General features: G+C 38.8%; 2 protein-coding genes across 2 annotated transcripts; one reads left to right on the top strand and one right to left on the bottom strand.

The window, feature by feature from the left end:
• The first annotated feature begins 2250 nt into the window (after positions 1-2250).
• Positions 2251-16141, top strand: cap1 (cyclase associated actin cytoskeleton regulatory protein 1). Its single transcript, XM_022746962.1, has 13 exons — positions 2251-2366; positions 7980-8072; positions 8308-8408; positions 8553-8630; positions 9215-9358; positions 10180-10265; positions 11061-11166; positions 11855-12041; positions 12690-12871; positions 13289-13412; positions 13776-13858; positions 14191-14331; positions 14845-16141. Exons 2-13 carry the CDS (start codon positions 7982-7984, stop codon positions 14926-14928), a joined length of 1407 nt encoding a protein of 468 aa, XP_022602683.1. The 5' UTR covers positions 2251-2366; positions 7980-7981; the 3' UTR covers positions 14929-16141.
• On the bottom strand, positions 16133-24656 carry ppt1 (palmitoyl-protein thioesterase 1). Its single transcript, XM_022746963.1, has 10 exons — positions 24607-24656; positions 23755-23877; positions 21966-22075; positions 21119-21246; positions 20763-20833; positions 19528-19630; positions 19322-19412; positions 17908-18006; positions 17672-17743; positions 16133-16687 (listed from the first exon to the last, which is right to left on the bottom strand). Exons 1-10 carry the CDS (start codon positions 24650-24652, stop codon positions 16565-16567), a joined length of 966 nt encoding a protein of 321 aa, XP_022602684.1. The 5' UTR covers positions 24653-24656; the 3' UTR covers positions 16133-16564.
• Positions 24657-24831: the final 175 nt, after the last annotated feature.

Genomic DNA, 24831 nt, shown 5'->3' on the forward strand with positions numbered 1-24831 from the left:
TACTCCAGTAACAGAACATAGTAGGAAGGCTGTAAAAACACAGTAGAGACAGAAAAACAACTGAATCTGCTGCATCTATTTCTTCTGCACATCAGTAGTGATTATAGGTGTTTCTGTGCTGAGGGAAAACTTTAACCAAATGACTCTTCCCTGTTACATCTCGGTGTGCGTGATCGCTGCTTTGCATGCAGAATGTGAAATTGATCTGTAAAGTCCACATTTTGAGGCACTTTGTTTGGTTGTCGAATGTTATAAGGGTACGCTGTTAATTCAGTTCAACTTGTACTCTGTGTGAAATAAGCAATCATTTAAAAAATAAGGCAAAAAAAGTCTGATTCTTACTGTCAAGTCATCTCATGCTGATGTCAGTTCTGCTGCACTAGTTTGGTCTCAGAGCACCCAGTGCACATCAGGCCAGGGCAGAGATTTTTTGTTTTTGTTTTTAATATTTAATTCACACTTGCTGAAATTATCTGGTCAATGTTGCCAACTTTTGTGAGGCAAACTAAAATCAAGTGCACCCAAGTGCCAACTCTGTAAAATGTCATCTTTTGGACACTTTGAAATAATGTTCGTATTTCATTCCCATTTTTTTTTTTTTTTTTTTTTTTTTGCACATCATAGGAAATGGCTTTTGGCGTAATTGCCAAGATTTTATTTCTTTCTCTTTAGGTATATAACCTTTTCCCAAAAATGAAAAAAAATTTCAAGGTGTTTTTATACCTATTTAACAATACAAAATTCTGCATTTCTTCTGTTACATGTGCAACAGTTGCCAGTCACATTTGGGATTTATAGGAGTAAGTGAAATGACCTCGACTCTGATGGAGTCCACTGTGAAGGCAGAAGGAGAAAGGAGTAGCAATTGTTAAATGAAGGGAGTTTAATTTAAAATGTTTTAAATACAGCTTTAGTGAAGAATTACTCCTTCATTCTTTCTTTATGTGGGACCAGACCAGATGCAACTGGATAATCTGTACATTATAATAAAATGTTTCAGTTTGTTCTTGAGTTTTCTGAGAGACGTGTGCTTGTTCCTTACTGTTTTCTGAGCAAAAACTGGACTTATCATTATTAATGAATAGCCTTTTCCCCATTTCCTCTTATTTCCCATTAGATCTTATTTTCTTAGTCTTATTTTTAGACTTTTATGTTATGGGACTTCCCCAAAAGCTTTTTATGCTCCTTTAACACTTAATATACTCAAAAACTGTAAAATAACGTTACAGTAGAAGCCCAAAATCATTAATTCACTAATTAATCAAACATTCATTAATACCACTTCTATTGCTACTTCTAGCCTACTGTCAGTAAATTATAAAATAACTTATTTGAAGTCTTTATTTATTTCTCATTCATTGCTATTAATGTAGAGTCCATCAGCGTTGGGGTCAAGCAAAACCATGTTGCAACTCATTTATTTACAAAAATGGCTTAATGGCTAACAATCTGCCATATAATCATTTGTCTGATAATAAGATACTGAGACAATATGGACACAATCCTAAATTATATTACCGTATCACTGTAACTTGTTCTTTTTGTAAATAAATTAGTTATGACATGATATATTTATGAACTATTCATAAAGTCAGTTTAACATTTGATTGTGCGGTGAGTCATAGTTGACTAATTCATGTAAACTTGCCACCATAGATCAGTGGTTACATAACCTTAGAAAACGTTTGTTCATCACAGGTGCTCTCTAGTACTAAAACAAATAGCAGTACAACCCTGACTTTATTGGGGCAAATTCCCTGGTAAATTTGCCTCTGTAATCAAACTACTGGGGTCCCAAAAAACCTCAGGCCCTTATTGAGTATAATGTGCATATTTACTGCATGTACAACTGCTTTTGTACATTACAAATATGTAAAAGACTACATGTGGGCACATGCATCCTCACATCAGGGGCCGGGCCAGGACAGATCAGCAAACAAGTTCAAACACGAAACATGCATCACTAAGACCCTATGTATTTATGCAAACTGGACATGTCTGTAGATAAATGCATTCGTGCATCTTTCTTTTGTGGCATGGAGCTCAGTGCAGGAGAAATAATTGCCATGGGGACACATCTCTGCTGCATCGCCTTCAGAAATGTCATGAGAGGAAGGAAAGCAGTTGTTTCATCTTTTTCTTGCTTAGTTTTTTGTGCTGCCCTCTGCCTCTCACACTCCTTATATGGGAAAGGAATTAGTTGCGCGAAGAAGGGCGGAAACACAGCGCGGTGACGGCTGGGTAAACTGACATACAGGAAGAAAAAGACGAAGCTCAGTCTGCTCTGCGAACCTGTTCCCTGCACCTCCCCACCGCAGATACACGGAGATATTAAGGACCAAATCACTGCTTGACCAGTTTAGCAGGTAAGCAGTATGCAGTTGCTGCGCTGTACGGTTTGTAGCTCATTAAGCGGTTTTGTTTGAGATTAAAAAATAAGCTAAAGAGGGAAAAATGCGTCGCCGCTTCCTCTAAGCAGAATTCATTTATTGAAATCGGTGTGATGCTAACACACCCCGGTTAGCCGACTCCGTTAGCCTTCAAAATCTAAGCTTGACCACTGACTGACACAGACCTTTTAAAATGTTTTAAACGTTAACTTAATTCCCGACTTCTTCTTTCTCAGATGAGGGACGCTGGTTCGCTGAAATGTGACTACTTCTTTTTTTCTGCAGAGTAGTGCAACATTAGCTAACAGAGGGAGGGGTGTGTGAGAGGAAAAAAAATCAGGAAATGCCGAAACAGACAGCAGACACTCAACAACGGGGAGGGGGGGGTTGACGGACACAAATTAGACTAACAATATATACAACTCTAGTCTAACGTCTTTACTGCTCTGACAAGGAGAAACAGTTAGTCGGGAGTTGTGTTAGCTATCTGTCGCTTTGTCGCCGATAGTGTTATGACACATTTTGTATAGCCCGCAGATTTGTCTCCTCATCGATGAAACCGCTTTCCAGCAAACGTTAACGTCATGTAGGAAAACACATTTTGCCTTTTAGAAACTTAATTCTAAAAGGGATTTAATCTTTCATATCTCACCGATGCTGGACTAGTGGTAAACAGTGGTTTCTGGGCCAGGGGAGACTAAATTAGCCGGGGACACAGAGTTCCCCACGACACCCACCAACGGCTCTGCTAGCTAGCTTTAGCCACGCCGTTTCTCATCCTTGGCCGTCTGATTGAAACCCCAGTGATCGCATTAACATCAGCGGCTTGAACTTGATTTGTTTGGAGGCTTGAGCCCACCGAAGTAGGACTGTGAGCAAGGTTAGAGCTGACCGCCATTGCTTTGGCCTACTTCTGCCTCTGCGACAAAGAAGAAACGATGTGTTTTGTTTTAATCATTGCAAATACATAGAATGGGCTACACATACACTGCTGGACTCTCCCTCCTTTATGTCTGAACGTCTGCACCCTGGCCCCCGAAGGCAGAGAGGCACAAACCCTCACACAGGCCTAACCTACTTCACTGCCCCTGTATGCCGATGGTGCTTTATGGAGAATATTTCTGCCATATGTCCACAAAAGTAGGTCTGTGGATGCAGTCAGCAGTGTTTTACAGAAAGATGAGCAAGACCTGTAATGTAGAGTGAGAAAGTGTAAACCACTTAAAATACATCTTTCCATAGACCAGGGGCCATGGCTGGATTACTGAACTGTGCAAAGTGGGCAGCTCCCTACTGGCCCCAAAACCCCCAGGGTTCCCTCCATTTCTGTCTACAGTAATTTGATTAATGTCAAATTTGTTAGAAATTTACACCACTGAAGTAGAATAACGACTATGACTATCCTCCATCTTGTGGCCCTGGTCTGGAAGTGTCAAAATCTATTTTTATGACCTCAATTGTTTAAGTTATATTGAGCTCATTAGTTGTAAAGTTGTATTTTTGCTTTTTTCTGTGTCTAACACACAGAAAACTATGGACAAGGTAGTATCATTCCATCAAAGGAGACATGTACTGGTGGTTTGTTGGTGCCAGGGTGAATAATGAAACTGCCAAGTATAGCTGGGGTCAATAGGGGTCCAACAACAAATTTAGGAGGTTAAACTGGCCATGTCAGGGGCTCTTATGTATTTGTATTATGACATCTGAAAGTATATTTGCTTTGTTAGAGCTGATATATCTAATCGATATTTCCCTTGGGCCATTTGTTAAAGTTTATTCCTTTGTAGATCATATTCATGTTGTTGCCTTCATCCCAGCACATGATTCATGCATGTATGTGCTTTGCAGACATTGTACTGTCATTCTTTAATATTCTTAGCCTGAAATTTACTTTAAAGCGTAAGGCTGGTGACAAATTTCATGAAAAGACCAATAACAACAATAAGTTAGTCACCTTGTCTCTTTCAAAAAGTAAAAAAAATTCCTGAAACAGCTGAACACTAGTTTTTAGCAAATGTTACTCAGACAGAATGAAATAGTGCATTTATTAGACACTGTTTTCAGGTGTAGACTTGGATCTCGTGGTGAGCTAAGGTGAGCTCAGCTTTGTCCTCACCAGGGGAATGTGAAGAATAACATTAAGTCCTCTGAAGTCATAGTAAGAAATTTCAGTATTTATGTGGGACTCAACTTAAAAATAAATGACAATTCTCATGTTCAACGTAATTGAGGAATATGTTATCCATAGCAGCAGAGTGACTTCATGCATTTTTGACTAGTTTTTGGAGAACAAGAAACTTTGGACACACATACTTGTTGGTAAAATCAATTCATTCTTAGCTTTGGGTCGAAGCTTCTGCACATGTAATCTATTTTCCTAAATTCTAGCTTAAAAACACAGCTGTGGAATTCCTCCACCTCTGAAGTTGTAGTTAAGCCCAACTTTTACCCATCTTGCCTTTTTATAGTGCGTAAATTCTAAGGAAAAAGTTATGGCAGGCACCATTTCCTGTCCTGAGTCATCATGGCTATATCTGCCCTCACGTCTCTGGAAAGTTGTTTCAGTGGAGTTGACAGTGGAGTTTCGTTGGCGGTCACCACTTGGCTTGAACATCTGTGGTCACATTACTTTAGTGGACTTGAGGAAAGGGTCTCAACCATTTAAACTGTTACAGCAACACACTGAAACAGCATCCAGAGCCCCCAACAATGCACTTTAACAATTAACAGTACCTTTTTAAAAACAGTCACATCTAAATGTTTTTTTTTTTTTTTTTTTTTTTTTTTTTTTTGTGTATATTTCTCTACTCCACTTACACCTTTAGAGGCCACTCCCTTCCTGTATCACTGGTGAGTCATTTCTCAGCTGAGACCAGGAAATGTAAGAGTTGAACTCTGGTATCCACAGGTGTACTGTAAATGTAGCTGTGGCCCTGAACATTAAGGCATGTAGGTCAAGGGTAGTGAGGGTGTGTGTCCTGCTATGATCTAATTTATCTCTAAGCCTTGTGGAGAAATTAATTTACAACCCTGTCTGAATGAGTGAGGCAGAGCAAAGGGAAGTTTAGGCATTTTGTAATGGAGCTGCTATAAGAGTAGTACTTCATCTTTCAGTGTAAATTAATGTTTTGCCTTTTGTTTTCAAAGGTGAAAAGTCATCATCCCTCCTGGAGTAGTTTCAGTAAACATTTTAGGGTTGTTAGTAATATAGTGCTACTGATATTCAGGCCTATTGACATGAAGTAATTTAACAGCTATACGGCTGACATAATGTATAAGCTACCCCGCCCTGCTGAGGCACTATTACTGCCTACAATAACATGATTAATATGGGCTTCAGGGTGAGCCTGAGTCATATGATAGCATAATGCAATTTTAGCTAAGTTTTCCAACCTGCCATAAACACAAATCTGGCAAAAACTTTGCATTTCCTCAAGATTTTAACCTGAATAAGATTCAAATTTAAAGATATATTATAGGCACAAGATGCCACCTGCCAGCTCAGCCTTGTATTGTTTGAAATCCTTTGATAATAGTGCCAATATGATACCCGATATTTGAGGACAGTATTTTTTTTTTTTTTTTTTTGATTACTAGCTGTAAGAAAGATAGAAAGGTCTAAAATTACCAAAATGTGTATTGTAAATCCATAGTTAAATGACCTAACAATAAGCAAACAATATTATCAATCAGGCACCAAAGGCTGGCAAAATGTCTTGATTTGTCTGATCAGTAGTCCAGAATAAAAGATTCAGTTTCACAGTGATACAAAACTGAAAAGCAGCAAATCCTCAAAATTGAAAGGCTGGAACTGGGAAATATTTGGTGTTTTTGCTTGAAAAATTATGAACAATTAATCAGTTAAAAGTTCAAATATTTGCCAATTTGTTATCAGTCATTTGACAAATCATTTTTTGAGAATGTAAAAGTTTGACACTCAGCCCTACATAACAGTATCCATATTAGTTTGCAACTCATTTATGCAACTGAAACTCTTTTCCGTTTTGTTTTTATATCCAGGAAAGCGCATACTTCTTAACCTGTAGCTTCAACTATCACAGCCAAAATGTTAAGCACTCTCAGTCATTAGTTCTCCAAAGACGTAGTTCAGTGCCTCTGTAGTGAAAGTGAGACGGTGGCAGCTGGTTTATCTCCTGGACTCATTAGTGAGAGTGGTCTGTGTGGCTCCATTCATCGTCAGCCAGGTGTAAGTACCTGAGACTGGAGACACTCTCAGCCATGCAGATGAAGGCAGCGTCGGGTTACGGCTGCCTTATGTAATGTTAGCCTTTTTTGTTAGGAGTGTCTGTGAGTACTTAAGGTGTAAGATTATTCTAGATTTGAATTGAAGTTAGTTAATCGTGTACTTGAATGGGTGTGTTAGGAGTATCAGTTTGCATGTTGGCACACATTTCTCACTGTTTTGCTGTTACCAGATTTAGTCCCATCTTTAATGTTGTGTAACCACTTCCTTACTTTGGTCTATTGCTCTTGCCCTTATATTTTGAAATTGTTTTGTTGTGAAATATACAAGCACGTTGAACGGACATAGTTGGGATGACAGGGCAGGTCTGCACTCCTCACAGAGTCAGCAGTAACTGGTAATGATCTACATAGCTTTACTCAGCAAGTCCTGACCTGCTTTACCAACAATCCCATTCTTACTTTTTCGTTACTCGTCCACAGTTGAGTATCACTGATCAGTTGGAATTCAGTGACTTTCCCTCCAGGGCTGGCAAAGGATGCCTTGAGATTTGCAGATGTACATATTTACAGTTTTTGGCTCCATTTTTAAAATTTTGGGGGATTTGGTCTGTGTGGACTATGTTGGACATTGGGATTCAGTGTAAACTGTGTGAACAAAATAACTGCAGACTGTTTTGAACTCCAAGTGAATTTTAGTGCTATTTCAGGGCTTCTTTCATGCCTTGTAGGACTAAATCAACCAACTGCAAATGTGCCCAGGATTCAGAGCACTGCTGTTGTTATCTTAGTATCTAAATTTTAATTGCAGTGATTGCCTTCATCTTGTGTCCCAGGGGTAATTCAGTCCCCCAATTAAAAGGCTTGAACAGAAAGTACCACTGTGCCTTGATAATTGTAAACAGCTGATCAAGACGGACACAAACACCCGTACAAGTATTAAAAGCTTTTAGTGTCTAGTTTGGTCTAAAACTGGCCCGTGGATGCAGTTGCAAAATCTGTATTTTGTTGAGACAGTTCAGCAACTGAGCTATAATGTCAGATAACTAAAGTCTGTATTTAGGGCTTCAAAAAATGTAATAAATGTTGTATGAAATTTGCTGCATAAAGAAGTCCTTGTCCAACCATTCTTACTGCTGTGTAGACTCGTATTGTTTGAGAATAAACAGATGGGTCAGGCATCAATTACATCTTTGAAGCATCTTTATTCGTAGCCTGTTGCATCAGTTTAAGAGCGTTTGGCTCAGGTTAATGAGTTACAGATATAACAGTGATGCAAAAACAGGATTTAAATGGCCTCTAGCTGTGTGTATATTTTGAACGGGGATGCTTGGTGTCTGCTCTTCCTTTTTTCAGCTGTCTCAATCCTCTTCTCCAACTTTACAGGTATGGCTGAGTTGGCGAGTCTGGTGCAGCGGCTGGAGGTGGCGGTGGGTCGTCTGGAGGCCATGTCAGGCCCTGGAGATTCTGCTGGGGGAGGTAATCATCAAATGTCATTATTATGAAACAGTTACTCTATATGTTACATGAATAAAAGATGTCTGGGGATAGTTTCTTTGAGTGAAATATCCATGTATCCTAAAGTATGTTTATGTGTAGATACCAAAGTTGAGTTTAAAGGAAGCTGTTTTTGCAAATCAGATAAACATGTTAATGGAAGCTTGAAACCTTGTTTGTTTTTTTTTTTTGTTTTTTTTTTTTTAAATCTTTACAGCTGTATCGGTGTACGTCGAGGCTTTTGACGGGATTGTTAGCGGTCCCGTGGCCCAGTACGTCTCCCTCAGCCAGAAGATAGGAGGCGATGTCCAGAAACACGTAAGTCAATTTTAGATACAACATGGTATAATATGTGCTAATTAAAGGTAAAGTTTAAGTAAAATACATTCAGATAATGATGATGTTTTGTTTTTCACCTTTTTTTTTTTAAGACTTTTTGAATTCCCTCTCTTGTCCTACCAGGCAGATATGATAAAGCAGGCATTCTCCAGTCAGAGACAACTCCTCATGACGGCCTCGTCCTCCCAGAAGCCCTCTGATGTGAGTTAAACACACTTGACGCTCGCTAAGTCAATCAATGTCTCAGCTAAATAGACAGCACATTGATTGATCAGGTTGAAACAATCTGCATAATTCATTAAGTTTGCCTCCTGTCCTGAATCCCTGCAGCCCCCTCGATCTTCTGTACAGGGTGTCTGTCATGGTGTTGTTTCTCCTCATTTCCTGCCCCATTACATATGCACATTTACAAAACAATACTTGGTATTGGTGGTGTTGGCTATTAAGTCACCCACCCCAACTAATCATACTCCCATGATAATAACAATAATAATGGTATAAGATATTATATATTATTGGTTGCACATGCATAACTGGCGTTACTTCCCACACTATTGTGTGACTGGACATGAGACTTGCTGTTCAATGGCTGAAATTTCTATTGTGGAACTTTTAATTTGTATCAGTGTTTTGTTTTTGTTTTGTTTTTTGTCACAGCACACAAAAAGTCATCAGACTGATTGGAAAAAGTTTCTGAATCTAAAACTTTAATTTGCTAAAAATCTACTATATGAGGGAAAAATTCTTTTAAATGTGAAAACTTGTGTCTTCTCTTTCCCGCTCAGGCAGTTTTGACGACCCTCCTGCAGCCGGTGTCCAAAGCCATCCAGCAGGTGCAGGCGTTCCGCGAGCAGAACCGCACCTCGCCGCACTTCAACCATCTCTCTGCTGTCAGCGAGAGCGTGCCTGCCCTCGGATGGGTCGCCATGGTGAGACTGGGGATGGTAGTGCTTAATCAGCAGGAAAAGAAACTTTTTAGCAATGTAGTTTGTATGTTATGTGTGAGTGATTTTATGTTTGTGCTTTGTTTGTATGTATGTATGTATGTATGTATGTATGTATGTATGTATGTATGTGTGTGGGTGGATAAATGTGTGTATAATGGCAGGAAACAAGCCTCTCTTTGATTCTGTCATCACTGTCTGGTGAGCGACAGTTTCTTGGCTGACACACAGATGCCAGCAACAGAGCTGCACTGTTTAGATGATTAACTCTTTGTTGTTGTTGTTCCTTCTCTTATGAATAATACATCAGCTTTTCAAATTCACATAACACATTCATTCTTTGTACGCCTACTCATGTATCTCAAAGATCTCATCATTAACTTGAACCGGATTTATTACGTATACCACTCTTTTGCTACGGTAGTATACAAATTAAAGGAGATGTTTGACATTTTGGAAAATACTTTTTTTTTTTTTTTTTAATTTGCTTTGCTGCCAGGAGTTTGATGACAAGCTTGATAGCACTCATCTTTCTACGCTAAATATTAAGCTACAGTCGGGAGGCAAGAAGCGTAGCTCAGCATAAAGATTGGAACAAAGGGAAACAGAGTTCAGGATATGCTTACAGACGCATCCAAAGCTCTCTAATTAAACCAATAGTTTGTGGAAATAGGCTTGTTTTCTTGCTGGGAGTTGGATTGCGAAAAAAAAAGTGTATTTCCCAAAATGTTGTAACTATATCTTTAACCTCAGTTAGGACATGAATGCAATAATGTTTAAAACCTTTTTTTATTGCTTTGTCCCAGGCTCCTAAACCATGCCCCTATGTTAAAGAGATGCTGGATGCCGCCATGTTCTACACTAACCGTGTGCTCAAGGAATTCAAGGAGAAGTGAGTAAAGCTTCTGTTTCCTATTGTCTGCAGCAGTAAAGCTGTCCACACACTAATTTTAGATACAATGCAGTAAGAGTCAAGAGGGACTCCTTTTGCAATTTGTTCTTATTTTTTTTAGAAACTGCGTCATTTTGTTTTTGAAATGTTGTAACATCTGAGATACAGGTACCCTGAAAAGCGTGATGGAAACTTTCAAATGCAGACAAGCAGTTTGCAGCGTCCATCTGTCTTTCATCCTTTCCTTCCTTGAGGGTCTTTTTTAAGTTGAAGTATCCAACAGTTTTACTGAGTCAGTGCTGCCACACAACACGCTGATGCACTGGGGGTAGACTTCCCCTATTTTGACCTGAAATCAAGCTTTAGTGTTTTTGAGCAGATCTGAGTTACAGTTAGAAGGTAGAAGTCTCAGACTAAAATCAGCTTCTTTATGCTGAACAGTTGCACAAAAACACGACTTGTATTCAAATTTGTCGGTTAGCTTTCAGCAGGGTTGAATGCAAAATAGTAGTCCTGTATCCAAATACAAAGCATAGAATCAACAATCAGTTCAGACAGAATAAAATCCTAGCTTAGTAGTTAATTTGGGTAAGAAAACATTACATATTTTAAGAGTAAATCTATTTGTGTGTGGAGAGGCTCATGCTTGTCTGTTTTCCTGTGGGACAGACAGACCATTGAAAAAGCAGAGGGGGAAAAAGAAACTGAAGAAACTTTTATATATTTAAAAAAAAAAAAAAAAGATTTGAATGCAAAAAGATGATCACCAGATGATCCTGCTTTCCTCTCCAACAGGGACAAGACACATGTGGACTGGGTGAAGGCCTATGTCTCCATCTGGACTGAGCTGCAAAACTACATCAAACAGCACCACACCACCGGACTGACCTGGAGCAAGAGTGTGAGAATTACAATTAGAAATCTTCTGAAGAGAAAACTGAGGAGTAAAAGTTCTTTGCTGAAAGTGAAGAATAAGACAAACTTATAAAGCAACTGACTCTTAGTTACAGTGAAGTAAGAATAGTCTTCAAGAGCAGCTCTAAAGTGATCACATGATTTACTCAGTGAATTGTTTACAATTCTTTATTGCTTAACATTGTTTATTGTTTAATTTACATCACATCTACATATCTAAGTTTACAAATTGGGATAAAATAATAGGAAATTGAAACGAGAGAATTCCTGAAATTCCTCTGCCGATAGACAAGGCACATCAAAGAAATGATCTTATAACAGGAAATTAGTTCCACATTGACAAGTTCAGACAATGAATAGACATGGGAGGTGACTGCAAACAAAATCAGAGTCGGCTTCATTTTTATTCCCTGATAAATCCAAATAAGAAAGGTGCTGTAACATCCTTTCAGATGTTCAAACCAAGTGCAAATAGAAGTACAATATCAGAGCTGAAACAATCAGTCAATTAACTGATAAGTTGATCGACAGAAAAATAACTATGGCAACTATTTTGATAATATAACTGTCTGTTAATTGTAGCTTTTCCTGAACACGATTGTTTACAAATGTTTCTTGAATCATGTGCTCTGACATTACATGGTTTCTGATTTCTGATTTTCTGTCCACCATAGGGCCCCATAGCTTCAGCCACTGGAGCAGCTCCCCGTGCTCCTGCTGGTGGATGTCCTCCCCCACCTCCCCCTGGACCTCCTCCTCCCCCCATGGACTTGAGCACATCCTCTAGTGGCGGTGCCAGTTCTGGTGATGAGCGTAACGCTTTGTTCGCCTCCATCAACAAGGGATCCGACATCACCAAGGGTGGGTAGCCAAAATGTGGGGACTGTATCTACTGTATTAACACAACTGCTGATCCAAAAAGTCCACTTCCTGTTGCTCTTGTAGCTTTGAATAATTGAACCACACGGAGGCTTTTATTGTGAAAGTTACTGGAAACGCATTCCATTATGATCGAAGGTTGTACAGACTCCTGTTCGCTACGTCTTTATGAATCAGCTGGTTAAATGAATTGCATGTGACAGGCTTTTACTGCAGTAAACATAGGTTAACATGGCCTTTTGGATGGAAAACACTGTGCATCGTAAAATCTGTTTGCAGTTGCTCATGGCACGGCAACGCACAAGTGTCCCAACCCTGTTTCTGACCTGTGGTTTTAGATTTGCATTAGACTGCATTTTTCATATTTTACATTACATTTACTCATTTGGCAAACACTTGGCAAAAGCTGATTATTTTACTTATTTATTTAGAATATTTTGAAATCTGCACATCAGTTTAGTCTTGGTGAGCATGTGCAAGTGAAATGGTTAATTTTCCCCGTTTTTATATTAGAAGTTTTTATTCACATAAATCAGTTATAAATTGGTCTTGAATGTTTTCGTCTTTGAGCCTGAAACATGTTAAACTGTAGACTTACAATGTGATTCCCTCTTTCCTTGACCCCTCCAGTCCTGAAGCATGTGAGTGATGACCAGAAGACCCACAAGAATCCTGCCCTGAGGGGTCAGAGTGCTCCAGTTCGTACTGGACCCAAACCCTTCAGTTCCCCCACTCCCCGACCTGCCGCCTCTCCCGCCCCGGCCCGCATTCTGCCCCCTGTGTTGGAGCTGGATGGGAAGAAGTGGAAAGTGGTAAGATGTTGGACTGCTCTCTCTACAAAGTTACATGAGAAATCACAGTCAATCCAACCATAGGCTAGAGCTGCATTTATCCTGAGTTGTAGTTACGTTATTCCTGTAAAAGGAAAAACAATGAGAAAAGGACAGGGCCATATCAAAACATGTAGACGTGTTGTTTTTGGTTGCGTTTAGCTGGAATGATTGTTTATGCAACGGGCCGAGAGGTCTGCCAAAATTAGTCATTCAGTCAGAATTATTTAAAAAAAAAAAAAAAAAAATGTTGCCATTTAAAATAGCTTTTCTTAAGTAGCTTCAGTGTTAAATCCTTCTCTAAACTCTTACTCTCTAAACAACTCTTGGTCTTGGTCTTGAACTCTTTAATTTGTTGTTCACTCTGTTTTTTTCTCTGTTCTTTATTGCCCCCTGTAGGAGAACCAGGAGGGTGCACAGAACCTGGTGATCAGCGACACTGAGCTGAAGCAAGTGGTTTATGCTTACAAGTGTAACAAGAGCACCCTGCAGGTCAAGGGCAAAATCAACTCCATCACTGTAGGTAAGATATGAACAACATGCCAATAAGACACTGGAAAGATTTGAGCATATACAGTAGGGTCCAAAAGTCTGAGACCACTGGGACACTGAGACATTTGGACCCACTGTTAGTTGTAATCAGTTATGTCTTTGAATGGCCTTGCTCCTGCACAAGTGCTGTGTAGCCCATGTCAACACAATCATTCAGATTGTAAAGTAAATAAAATGCCGCTACAGAAGTTGCAAAAAAAGGTGATTGAGTGTCAAAGAGTGTGTGATTGGAGGGTAGAACAATGTTTTTATTTTCCAAAGATCAACTCTTGCCAGTTGCATGACATGCTGTACATGCCTCTGTCCTCTAAACATGTTTGTTTCTCTCCTTTAGACAACTGTAAGAAAATGGGGCTGGTGTTTGATGATGTCGTGGGCATCGTAGAGGTCATCAACTGCAAGGACATCAAGGTCCAGGTGTGTATAAAATGTAGTGTTATTACTGCTGTTATTATTAGGATCCTGTGTGCTGGCTTTGTTGCATTCCATGATATCACCCAGTGATTTCTGCATGAATGAACTTTAATGCATTTTTCACGAGCGTCCTGCTTTATATTCATGTAGTTGCACAATGACAACTGCAAGCTGCTCCGTTTTTGGCCACAGAGCAGCTCCCGTCCTTTTAAGGAAATCTTGGTGGTAGCAGTTAATCAGTGCAGAGATACAACAAAATGCATCCAACTTTTTGCTGTGCATCAGCAGCTGTGTTTGTACAGAGCTAAATTGTGTTGCCCTTTTTATATACCCAGGTCATAGGTAAGGTCCCCACCATCTCCATCAACAAGACGGACGGTTGCCATGTTTACCTGAGCGAAGGCTCCCTGAGCTGCGAGATCGTCAGTGCCAAGAGCTCAGAGATGAACATCCTGGTACCCAAAGATGGAGAATTTGTGAGTATCTGCTCAGGAGGGAAAAGAGATCATAAGATTTACATCATGCTTACTACTTTGTTATTGGCCTCTGTAGCTACTTTGACAATTATGTTGTAAAAATACATTAAGTTGCAGAACCAGACTTAATTAATTGAATAAGATGGTTTTACAAGCTCTGCTAAAAGACTGTTTCAGACAAGCAAGTCATTCAGACATAAAACCGACATCACATTTACATAGTAAGTGCTCAATGTCACTTTTATGTGGAAGTCATGACGGCAGCCTTATTGGGTCAAACCTGTGACATCTCTCTAACACTTTCAACATGGCACAAGTCTGACTCGAATGCTGTCATTTATTAGGGGATTAATAGTGAGAAGATGGGCTCGCGTTGCTTGAGTTCATGATGTCAGAACTATTTTTAACAGTTAAATGAAGTCAGGAATATTTTGTATTAACATGTCTGTTCAACATAAAATATTAATTTCAAGTTGAACATGACCCGTCTCTCTCTCTTTTTCCCTCTCTTAGACGGAGCTTCCTGTCCCCGAGCAGTTCAAGACCGTCTGGGACGGCCAGAAGCTCGTTACCACAGCAACAGAGATTGCCGGATAGACTGGGGCAGCGTGTGAAATGGCCGCCCCTCTTCGACACCATCCCCACCCCTTTTTTGCAAACGCCTACCTGACTGACCAACCACCCCACCAGCTAACTCTCACACTGTAGACTGAGATTCGGACCTCATGCGTTATATCTCCCTCCCTTCTTCCTTATCAGCCAATCACAGCTTAAGCTGTCCCTTCGATAAGCCAATGAGAGGACTGCTCGCTTTACCTGGAGCAAATCCTCCAGCCAATCAGCAGGGAGCAGCTTGTCATTCAAATTGGGTTTCCCTGTGAGTCAGTGAGCACTTTCCAAAAACAGTTCATAAGTTTTGCCAATAGCTGGAATGCTCTGTATGATATTTTTTATCTATCTGGATAATGCTAAGCTAAATTGGATATTAAGAATAGCCAACATGGTTCCTCTGCAACAACAGCACTGCAGCCAGGAGGGCCTGGTGTTGTGGCTTGATAGGTTTCTGTTTCATTATATGCAATTCACCGGTGAAGCACTTGTCAAAGACCTTTTTACAGTGGATAATGGTATCCATATCACCTCCACTGATGCTGACTAAAGTTATTAACATTTATAGTGGATAATGACATATATAAAAATGTCAGCACTCTCAAAGCACATAAGTAGGAGTAAAAACAAGTTGCGTGAAAAACCACTGTCTATTTCACATCATGAAACTCTTCATCTAGATGATATTGGTGCAATTAAAATAGCAGGAAAAATTATAACTCCACGTGCTTTCCCTTAAATCCACCCATAGGACATTCCTAAGTATTAAAAACATTCCATATAAGGAGGCATGTAAGAAAAAGTTTGCGGTGAAGAGCAAAGAGATGTCGATACAAAGTGGCGGAGAAAGAAAATGACACAAAGAGACTGAAAGACATAATCATTGATTGTTGTTGAACACTTCACCTCCACCTCAGTCTCTAGATTGGAAATATCAGCTGTAATCATCTGTAGAGATATGAACAATTATTAAATAGTCTTAAATATTAGCCCTCACCATCAACATCTCTCCACTTGCTCCTAGCCATGTCTGCACTCTTCTGTCACCTTCAGCTCTTGTAGCTGTGAAGCTCTTTGCTGATTTTTATTTTATTTTTTTTATACTGTCTCTTTTTCTTTCACCTCTTTCTTTTTGGGTCCAAAATCAGACGTCTGCTCATTAGTACTGGAGACATCATTAAAAGTGTTGCAATAAAATGAACACATTTTGGTGTCTTTATTGGATTCAACATGTAATATGTACAGATGCAAATTATGTACATTAGGCTGTTAACACAAGATTTTTCTATTAAAAAAAAAAAAAAAATTGACCTTATCAGGAGAGCTCACACTGAACATAACATTTGAGTCTAGTGTTAGTAGTACAGCAGTGGACTAACACGAATTAGCTGCTAAAATTAATATGGCATCAGAAAAACAACATCGACATGCAACAAGTGATCAGTGCAAATATGAATGTATGAAGTATGTGCTCTCTGCATCCCTGCTTTTGTTACTAAGATCCAGTTTACTCTTAACTTGCATTATATTGCTCTTCAAACGATTCAATTTCAGGTTATTGAAGCTGATACTTCATTTTACTCCCAATTTCACTGCCTGGATTCCATCAGTATCACCAGTGTTTTTAGCGCAGATAAGGCAGCAGGTTTGCATTGAACCACTCTCTGGTGAACTGGAGGTGGTCTCCCTCAGTTGCCAAGAAAACCAGCTTTTTGGCCTTGTCCATCGCCGCCAGGCCCAAACGATCCTGAACAGAGACACACACAGACCTCACTGTCTAAATGTAAAGGCAGTACTTGATGCAGAATACTAAACCATGTGTAAAAGTATGAAATAGAAGCTAAAAGAGGAACAGTCTGACATTCTTGAAAAAACGCTTAATTTTTTAAATAAAGATTTATACCATTTTCATAAAAAACAAATAACATCTCAAACTGTCAGACTATTCCTTTCAGACCTTTTATAATGAAATGTACAACACAAACTGAAAATAACTGCACTCTGCCTTGAAATAGTTGATATGGAGGGAGCTCAGAGGAAAAACCAGCCAATTTAAAAAAAAAAAAAATCTCAACCTTAATTTTAATAATAGTTTATCTAAATCAAAGACCATTTAGAAACTACATTGTGCTTAGAAGCGTTTAAACCATCACATGTAACATCAAACAATTAACTGATGAGACTTCCTGAGTTGGACACTGGATCAATCAGGGTATAAGTCCACCTCATTATAGTTATAAAGTAATGCTGTTGCTTTAAATCCCCATATTTAGCATTTATAAGCATATCAAATTTTAATGAACGGTTTATAACATTTTAATACAAGGACCTTTATTCTCATCTCCCCACAATTATATACTTAAAGTACAGTGCTACATATAATAATAATATGAAACTGCCTTTGGTGAGAAAAGTGTAATTTTAAATGTAAGAGTTAAAAAATTCACAAATTTTAAATTTAAATTAGTATATAAAAATAATATCAGTATAGAACAAGAAGAGCAGTACAATTAAAATCAAATGAGGAATACCTTTGTGGGGGCCGTCAAGAAGAAATAAGAACTAAGAATGAAGTAAATAAGAAGAAGACAGTGTACTGGGTTGAGGGGGAGCAGGCGGCTGAAGCCATGGTTTGTACAAAAGAAATGCACATGCACATTAAACTGTTATAAATGTTCAGTAAGTGCAAAGGGTTAACAATCCTCACTGCAAAGACGACAAAGACCGTTACCTCTTTGTAGAGAACGCTCTCCTGCAGAGTCTCCGTCTCTTTGGCCTGGCCGGTTTTCAGGAAGCCGAACCACTATGAGAAGAATTAGGAAAAGTCTGTTTGTGATGCTGAGTCATTGCATTCAGTGTTAAACACAGACACAGTATATATACTCACTATGGTACTGATACTCCTCCTGGTAAACTGAGGGAGCTGCAAGTGATGATGCTTTAATAAAGAGGTGTTTTGTGCGTTACCTCAGAATCAACAGGATCCACTACAGTGTCCTGCAGGAACTTGACCATGACGAACTTTTCCAGCAGCTGAAGATTCTTCTTATATGTCTCATTTACTCCCTTTAAATCAGAAAGAAACAGAGATACAAGCTGATTATAATGAACTAGATTCAGATAACAGAAAAGTAAATATGTAAAATCACACAAACAGTGTGCAATAAAAAAAAATGTATTTAGTCTTGGAGAAGTATTTACTCTTCTTATTCCTTATGTAGCCATATTCATAAAAACATTTTTGTCTTCTTTACAAATCAGTGCCCTTATTAGTTTGATAAAAATGAATCAATACCACTTTCCACTTTCTTTACTTTCTTCATTTTAAAGGTCTGTACTTCTCATCCTGTTTCTGGTCGGCTTTTCATTTACTTGAATTATAAACTGACTGACTGTATTAACTTTGCCTGTGGAACACTTCGGCCTTGGTGGTGCTACTTTAGGCGTTTTGGTCTGTACTAGACTCAGTGTTCACACAACCTTCACAAATTATACATAGAGCTTGTTTTATACATGCCTGAAAGCTCCGATTCTCCTGATTCTATCCGTGAAATGCATTTTAGGTTATCACATATCACAGAATTGACACATTGTGAGTTGAGGTTATGGCTCCAAAGTGTTTTCCACACAAACTCTCCTACTACAGACCATATAGTCCCTTTTTTATGCCAAAAGAAAATAGTCGAGACAGAAAAACTGCCACTTCTACCATGTTTGGGCCTCTGTAACTTTGGCTCAGTATCTCTTCTACTCATTCTGACTTTTTGCTTGTAAAATAATCTTTGTATTTGACTGTTTGTGTCTTTTATATGTTGTCTGCTTCGAGCCTCGTCAGACTCGGATCTGTTATTGTTCATGGGCGACGTAAATAGTTTTCCCTCTTTTGTTGTTAATGTGCTTGTCTGTAAATTACCACAGATACAAAAAGGAATTAATAATAAAAACTAACTAGGGATTCATAAAGTTGTATATCTCCAAATTCCTTTTTTGAAATAGTCACTTTTAAAGTTGCAGCAAATAATCTTGATTCACTTAATCTAGATCTTTTAATGGCATCTCAGTCTTCAGCAGCAGATGTCATGGACAATCAAACTCCATTTATTACTCCAAGAAGACTGAGATGCAGTCAAAAGCCCTGGAAAAATCCAGTTAACTGAACCTGAAGATGTTTCATACGTAACCATATTTTCCCTTAAGTTTATTTTGTCAAACTACAATTTCAATATGAATGAACTTTGACCCTTAATGCCCTTTTTGTTTTACCAAAATAGCAAGAGCTTGCACACGAGCATGACTGATCTCTCTGTGTTTGGTCTAATTATGCTGCTCGCAGACTCCAGGTGTGATCTGGTTTTGCAAAGTCCCGAATCCACATACTGACCCTTTCCTGATTGATGTCGGCCAAGAACAGGCTGTGCTTCTTGTACAGGTCGTCATTTAACGGGTCGTGCCAGTACTGCGCCTGCACCAGGCTGATAACCACAGACACAACATCCAGTCAGTGCTGCACATCAGTTTAACAATAGTCCAGGACCAGCGGTGGCTGCTACGCACACCAGCCACACGCAGTCATTCAGAGAGACTTACTGTTTTTGAACCAGGTCAGAGTAAGCTCCACTGTTCAGAGCTTTGCGAATCATGTCACAGATATGAGAGCTCTCTCCGGGACACCTGGGCAGCCCGTACACTCCTGAGGAACGACAAAGACGTGCAGAGGTTATCTCGCCGAGACAGAGTTCATGATGATGATGACTCATATTCACACTGTCTTGTGGAGTTTTAAAAAAAAAATGACGCAGGAGCTATAAATAAAGGCCTTGTCTGGAGATACATGGTCACAGTGTCAACACGGAGGAGAAGTCCTTAAAATACCGGGAAAAAAATTGACGTTTAAACATCTGCAGTTCAGTGACACTGAACAAATTCTGTCTGCTGAGGAAGGTGATAAAAAACTAATTTAACTTTATTATCAGGAAGAGAAAATTCATCAGGAGGTGTAAACACAGAAGCAATACAAGTAAAATAAGATCATGTATTACAGTCAGAAGCTCCAGAAAGCTATTAAATGGAACGTGAGAGAGATTTTTTTGTCAAGGTCAAGAGTGAATTTTGAAACTCAAGTTTTATTAAAGATACAAATTTCACATTTTCAAAACAATATTCTGTTCTGAACTTCACTAAACTTGGATGACTTGTTATTAATGGAGACCTTCATTATTCCTAGACACGTTTTACTTGTTTAACCATATAATATCCCACAAATCTTGCAGAGAGATAATTCACAGATGGACGTTGCATTATGTTGATATGTTAAGTAATGCTATATTTTATTGTTGTCAACTGTAGGAGCCATTTATTATTCTTGTTTGTTGTTTTGTTTGTTATTTGTTTTTCAGCAAGTGAATATTCTAGCTATTTGCTTCATGTAGATTAGATTTATTAGGCACTTTGTTTTGCTAATGATTTGTTTCGTTTGCTTAATTTTGCCAGTTGTATTTTTTTGTAAGAACTGGGCAGCACTATAGAAACCTAAGGTTTAATACAGGTAGGCAGATACAGGACCAGCATGCAACTGTGAGGGCCCACATTCATGGTAATGAAGGCGGGCAGTTTGTGGACGACGGTGAAGCTCTGAAACAGACATTTTGATATCAGGCTTTGGATAAACACGATTTATTGTTGGTTTTGTTTTGTATCACATGTGACACCAAAACGTAATGTAATATTATACAGTGACTTGGTGCAATTAGACTGAGAGTACTGTTAGCTTTGCTCAGGGAAGTGAGCCGATCTGGTGTTGTAGTTTCTCATAATAATGTTACCTTGGTGCTGACCGCCGATGGAGAGCAGGGTTTTCATTGGAGGAGAGGGACAGCGCTGAGCCACGGCCCTCCTGTGAGGAGAGGAACCAGGAGGAGTCAGAGCGAGCTTCCTCATTCTTGTCAGGAACAGAGAACATGCTCAAACAGAGGATGCAGCCTGAGAACAAAGCTCAGGTTGAGAACTTTACTATCTTGACCTTCTCAAACAGAGCTGAAAGCATCTTTAAGATCCTGTATTTCCTTCACTGTGAGAAAGAATAAGGCAAGAAGGGAATCTACCCCAACACAGGAACTGTTCAATTTCTCTCACATTCACATAACAAAACCATTCAGCGTCCAGAACAGGAGTTACATACAGAAATTGCGCCCCCTGGGAGAAGCCCATGGCATTGTATCCTCCCTTCAACTTGGGGTCCTGAGCCAGCTGACTGCACACCTCAGACACCTGCTCATTCACATCCATGAAAAACCCATTTTCTGTGTCCTGCAGGAGGAGAAACATGAAAAGTTCAAAGCATGACAGAGAGATTAAAAGAAGAAGACGAGCTCCATCCACGAGGAGAGATAAAGTCACGGTGTTGCGACGGATCAAAGGAAAGAGCAACAGAGTCGTACTGGTCTGCTATGAATATTAACACAGAAAAATTACACAGTCAAGTTGTAAAGGAGCTATTTTTCTGATGTAACTTTCGCCACTAGCACTGCAAATATCACAGAATAGGAATCCTTACATGTCATATGGATGAATCAATCAAAGACGTTCGCTTCACATGCAACATTCTTGGCTAAATGTGTCATATTTTTACATGAATTGTGAGTTTGTTCAAGAGGAAAAAGGGGAGTTGATTTCTCTATTCAGTGCACTGAATTAATTTATGTTCTTTTCCAGAAAGTAAATAAAGTTCACACAGACAAATATCACACAGATTTCTTAGGTTAAAGTATCTAGTTTTTAACTACAGAAAAACTATAAAATAACATTATATGGATAAAACATAACTTTAAAAACAGGTCTCTGCTATTTTTACATGATAAAAGAGCCAAAATAAGTGAGTGCAGACCTGTTTTCTCCAGCAACTTAATCATTTTGAAATTAAGATGCTTGCCTACAGACAAATTTTCTATATAAGACCTTTGGCAGTGGCTAAGGAGTAGGTTCATTTAAAAAAAAAGAAGAAGAAGTGCTTTACAGTGTAAAAGTACCTGTATGACGTTTTTCCCAATCATCAGTGAGAGCACGTAAACGCCAGAGATCTCCTCCTCGATCATCTTCTTCATCGCTCCCATGCTGAGAGGGTTACAACAGCTGTCACCTGGTGAACACATACATATTTACCTAATTATCATTTAAACAGTTTAGCTAAATCTGACTCACTTTACAGCACTAAATGTAGCAGATGTAGTGTATGTTATGTTGCATCAGCTTAAGCAGGTTAACCTCGAGGTTTTCAAACTGTGCGTAGGTGCAGAGGGAGAGACAGGAGGCAGTTTCAGTCAAAACTCACGCTCTAACAGTTATAACTCGAGTCAAATCTTAACACAGTATTCACATATTGTTATATTAACTGTAACTTACAGAGGGTGTCAACATCCATAAATCTGTTCAGAAGTCATAGAAAAAAGATGCTCCTTATGACTTCAGAACTTACCTTAGAATCAGCACATTTTTAACTTTTCTTCTGTGTTAAAGTAATTCAGCGATACTTTTTTTATACATCCATGGGCACATTGAAAAAAGGACCTGCTAAAAGATAATTCTGCATTCTTTTAATGGTAAAAATACAGACTTAAAAAACAGAGCTTAAGTTGTTGACCACTGACGATTATCTGAGTCCATGGCAACATTACACTCCCTGTTTACAGCCCACAACATTTTAGAAACGGTTCCAAAACTTGAATGATTATTCCCCAAAGAGAAGTAAAAGAAAAAGAATCCAAAGCATAATGACAGAGCTCCTCTGTGCCAGAGAGTAAAATATAAAAGAAAAAAAAAACATTACATGTATTACCTACTTCATCATAGACACTGTAGTTTATTTTGAGTCCCACAAACACTGTCCTGCTGCCATAAAGACTCACTAGACTCATGTTTGCTATGAAAGTGGAACCAACAGTCTTGTGTGTCATACACAGGGTAGGAACATTTAAAGTAGTGAAAAACATTGTAGGCTTTTGTCTTTTTGTAGGATTTATTGTGAAAAAGAAAAATATAGAGAAACACCAGCCTTCATCAATCTAACCTTATAAAAGGAAGACGAGCGAGAAGGTTTTTTTATTTTGTTTCTTTCACTTCCCATAACTGGGGTTTTCTAGCCATGGGAAAATGCATCTAGAAACCTTTCAGATATAAGCATGGTTCTCCAGCTCTAAGGCTACATAGCACACTTCATCTACCTCACATTAAAGGCTTTGTGAGGTCTGTATTTCCCTAGTACTTTTCTTATTGTAAAGAATTGATGTTTTTTTACTTTCATTTTAGATCTCTGCTATTTTACATAACAAAAAGAGCCAAAATAAGTGAGTGCACACCTGTTTTCTCCAGCATCTTAATCACTTTGAAATCAAGATGCTTGCCTACTGACAAATTTTCTTGGTAAGAGCTTTGGCAGTGGCTAGGGAGTAGGTTCACCTTTTCTCTTAAAAAGAGGGTCAAAATATGTGTGCATGCATAATGTGTTATCATGGGAGTAGCTGTCCTGCAGGATTAACTTTCCCTTTCTGATCTGATATGACACTGTTAGCGTTATGTCACATTATAAGTCTTGAGATCATCAGTTTTCTTTTATTTTCCTGTCTCATTATAACCTTAAGGTTATAACACAAAGGCGACACTTGAGACAAATGTTATCACAGATAATAGTATTATTAGAACTAGGTTCAAATTGTCTTTAAAAAAAACAGTTTTGTTCATAATTTCAACTACAAAACATACAACAGGTGAATATAATGTTTTCATCCTTTCAGTATAATAATGGGCAGTGCAGTCACTCACCCATTCCATGCCACAGCACCACTGGTATGGTCCCATTGTTGGAGTCGTGAATTTGGCTGCCAGCAGCCACCAGCACTGCACCGGCCAGGAGGAAACACTGGATGGCTGCTGTCATTCTGGATCCTGAAGAAACAAAGAGCAAGCATGCAATTCTTTCTATAGCACTTTTCAAAACTGAAGTTACAAAGTGTTTCAAAGAAATAAGACAAGATAGACGAGACAAGGCACACAATATAACACAAGATAAAAGTTGGACAATCAGAAAAAAAGCCAAAAGATGCTTTTCAAAGATGAAGCCTACACTGATTTGGCTTATCTGATCTGATTTTTACAATCTTAGCTGGAAAAGTGAGGACTGGATCAGTGATTTCACGTGGAGCTCAAACTTTAGCTTTTTACACTGGGTTCAACAATTTGGGCACAATTGCACATTAAAGTATCTGCTTACAATGGTGTGCTACAATGGTAAAACACATCGGTCAGTCATTGTGCAGAACTGAAACTCAGGTGTATTCATTTCCTGTTAGCGACAGTGCTTTCAATTCTTTATCACTGCATCTACACTGTCTCAGATACACCTAAAAAGTGTTAAAGTCGTGAATGTGCCCAGAAATTACATAACAACATATTTTAAATGGGTCAAAGAATCACTCATAAGTTAGCTCGAACAAGCTAAGAGCTCAGGTTTTTACATCAAATAATCAATGACCAAATACGTTTTTGGAACATGCAGTACCAGATTTAAGCTTTGACAGTGGTTAAAATCAAGCCAACATTCAAATACAGCACACCTTCCTTATAACAAGCCAAATTAAAGTTAAAACATTATGAATCTACGAACACATTACTCACCGCTTGTGAATCCTTCCTGTTTCTGTTGGGCTACTTGTTGTTGCATGATGATGTTTAGACTGAACAGCCAATCAGATTAAGGAGGCGGGGCTATACGCAAACAAAGGTCTCTGTTGCCAGATTGAGCGGTTTTCCTCTTATTTGAGCTAAGAATTGATCTGGGCTGGTTATTTGCTGGCTGGGCTACTTTTTGTAACACGAGGGCGATTTATACCCTACCTACGA

The sequence above is a fragment of the Seriola dumerili genome, unplaced genomic scaffold (genome assembly GCF_002260705.1).
Source record: "Seriola dumerili isolate Sdu_G_001 unplaced genomic scaffold, Sdu_1.0 BDQW01000110.1, whole genome shotgun sequence".
NCBI lineage: Eukaryota > Metazoa > Chordata > Actinopteri > Carangiformes > Carangidae > Seriola > Seriola dumerili.

What these genes read in the sequence shown, in the direction of transcription:
- cap1 (XM_022746962.1), top strand. Translation starts at nt 7,982, where the DNA reads ATGGCTGAGTTGGCGAGTCTGGTGCAGCGGCTGGAGGTGGCGGTGGGT. An exon ending in CTCAAGGAATTCAAGGAGAA is followed by an intron (nt 10,266 to 11,060) that starts GTGAGTAAAGCT and finishes CCTCTCCAACAG; the next exon opens with GGACAAGACACATGTGGACT. An exon ending in GACTGACCTGGAGCAAGAGT is followed by an intron (nt 11,167 to 11,854) that starts GTGAGAATTACA and finishes TGTCCACCATAG; the next exon opens with GGCCCCATAGCTTCAGCCAC.
- ppt1 (XM_022746963.1), bottom strand. Translation starts at nt 24,652, where the DNA reads ATGCAACAACAAGTAGCCCAACAGAAACAGGAAGGATTCACAAGCG. An exon ending in GGTGCTGTGGCATGGAATGG is followed by an intron (nt 22,076 to 23,754) that starts GTGAGTGACTGC and finishes TGTGTTCACCAG; the next exon opens with GTGACAGCTGTTGTAACCCT. An exon ending in TTGGGAAAAACGTCATACAG is followed by an intron (nt 21,247 to 21,965) that starts GTACTTTTACAC and finishes CTCCTCCTGCAG; the next exon opens with GACACAGAAAATGGGTTTTT.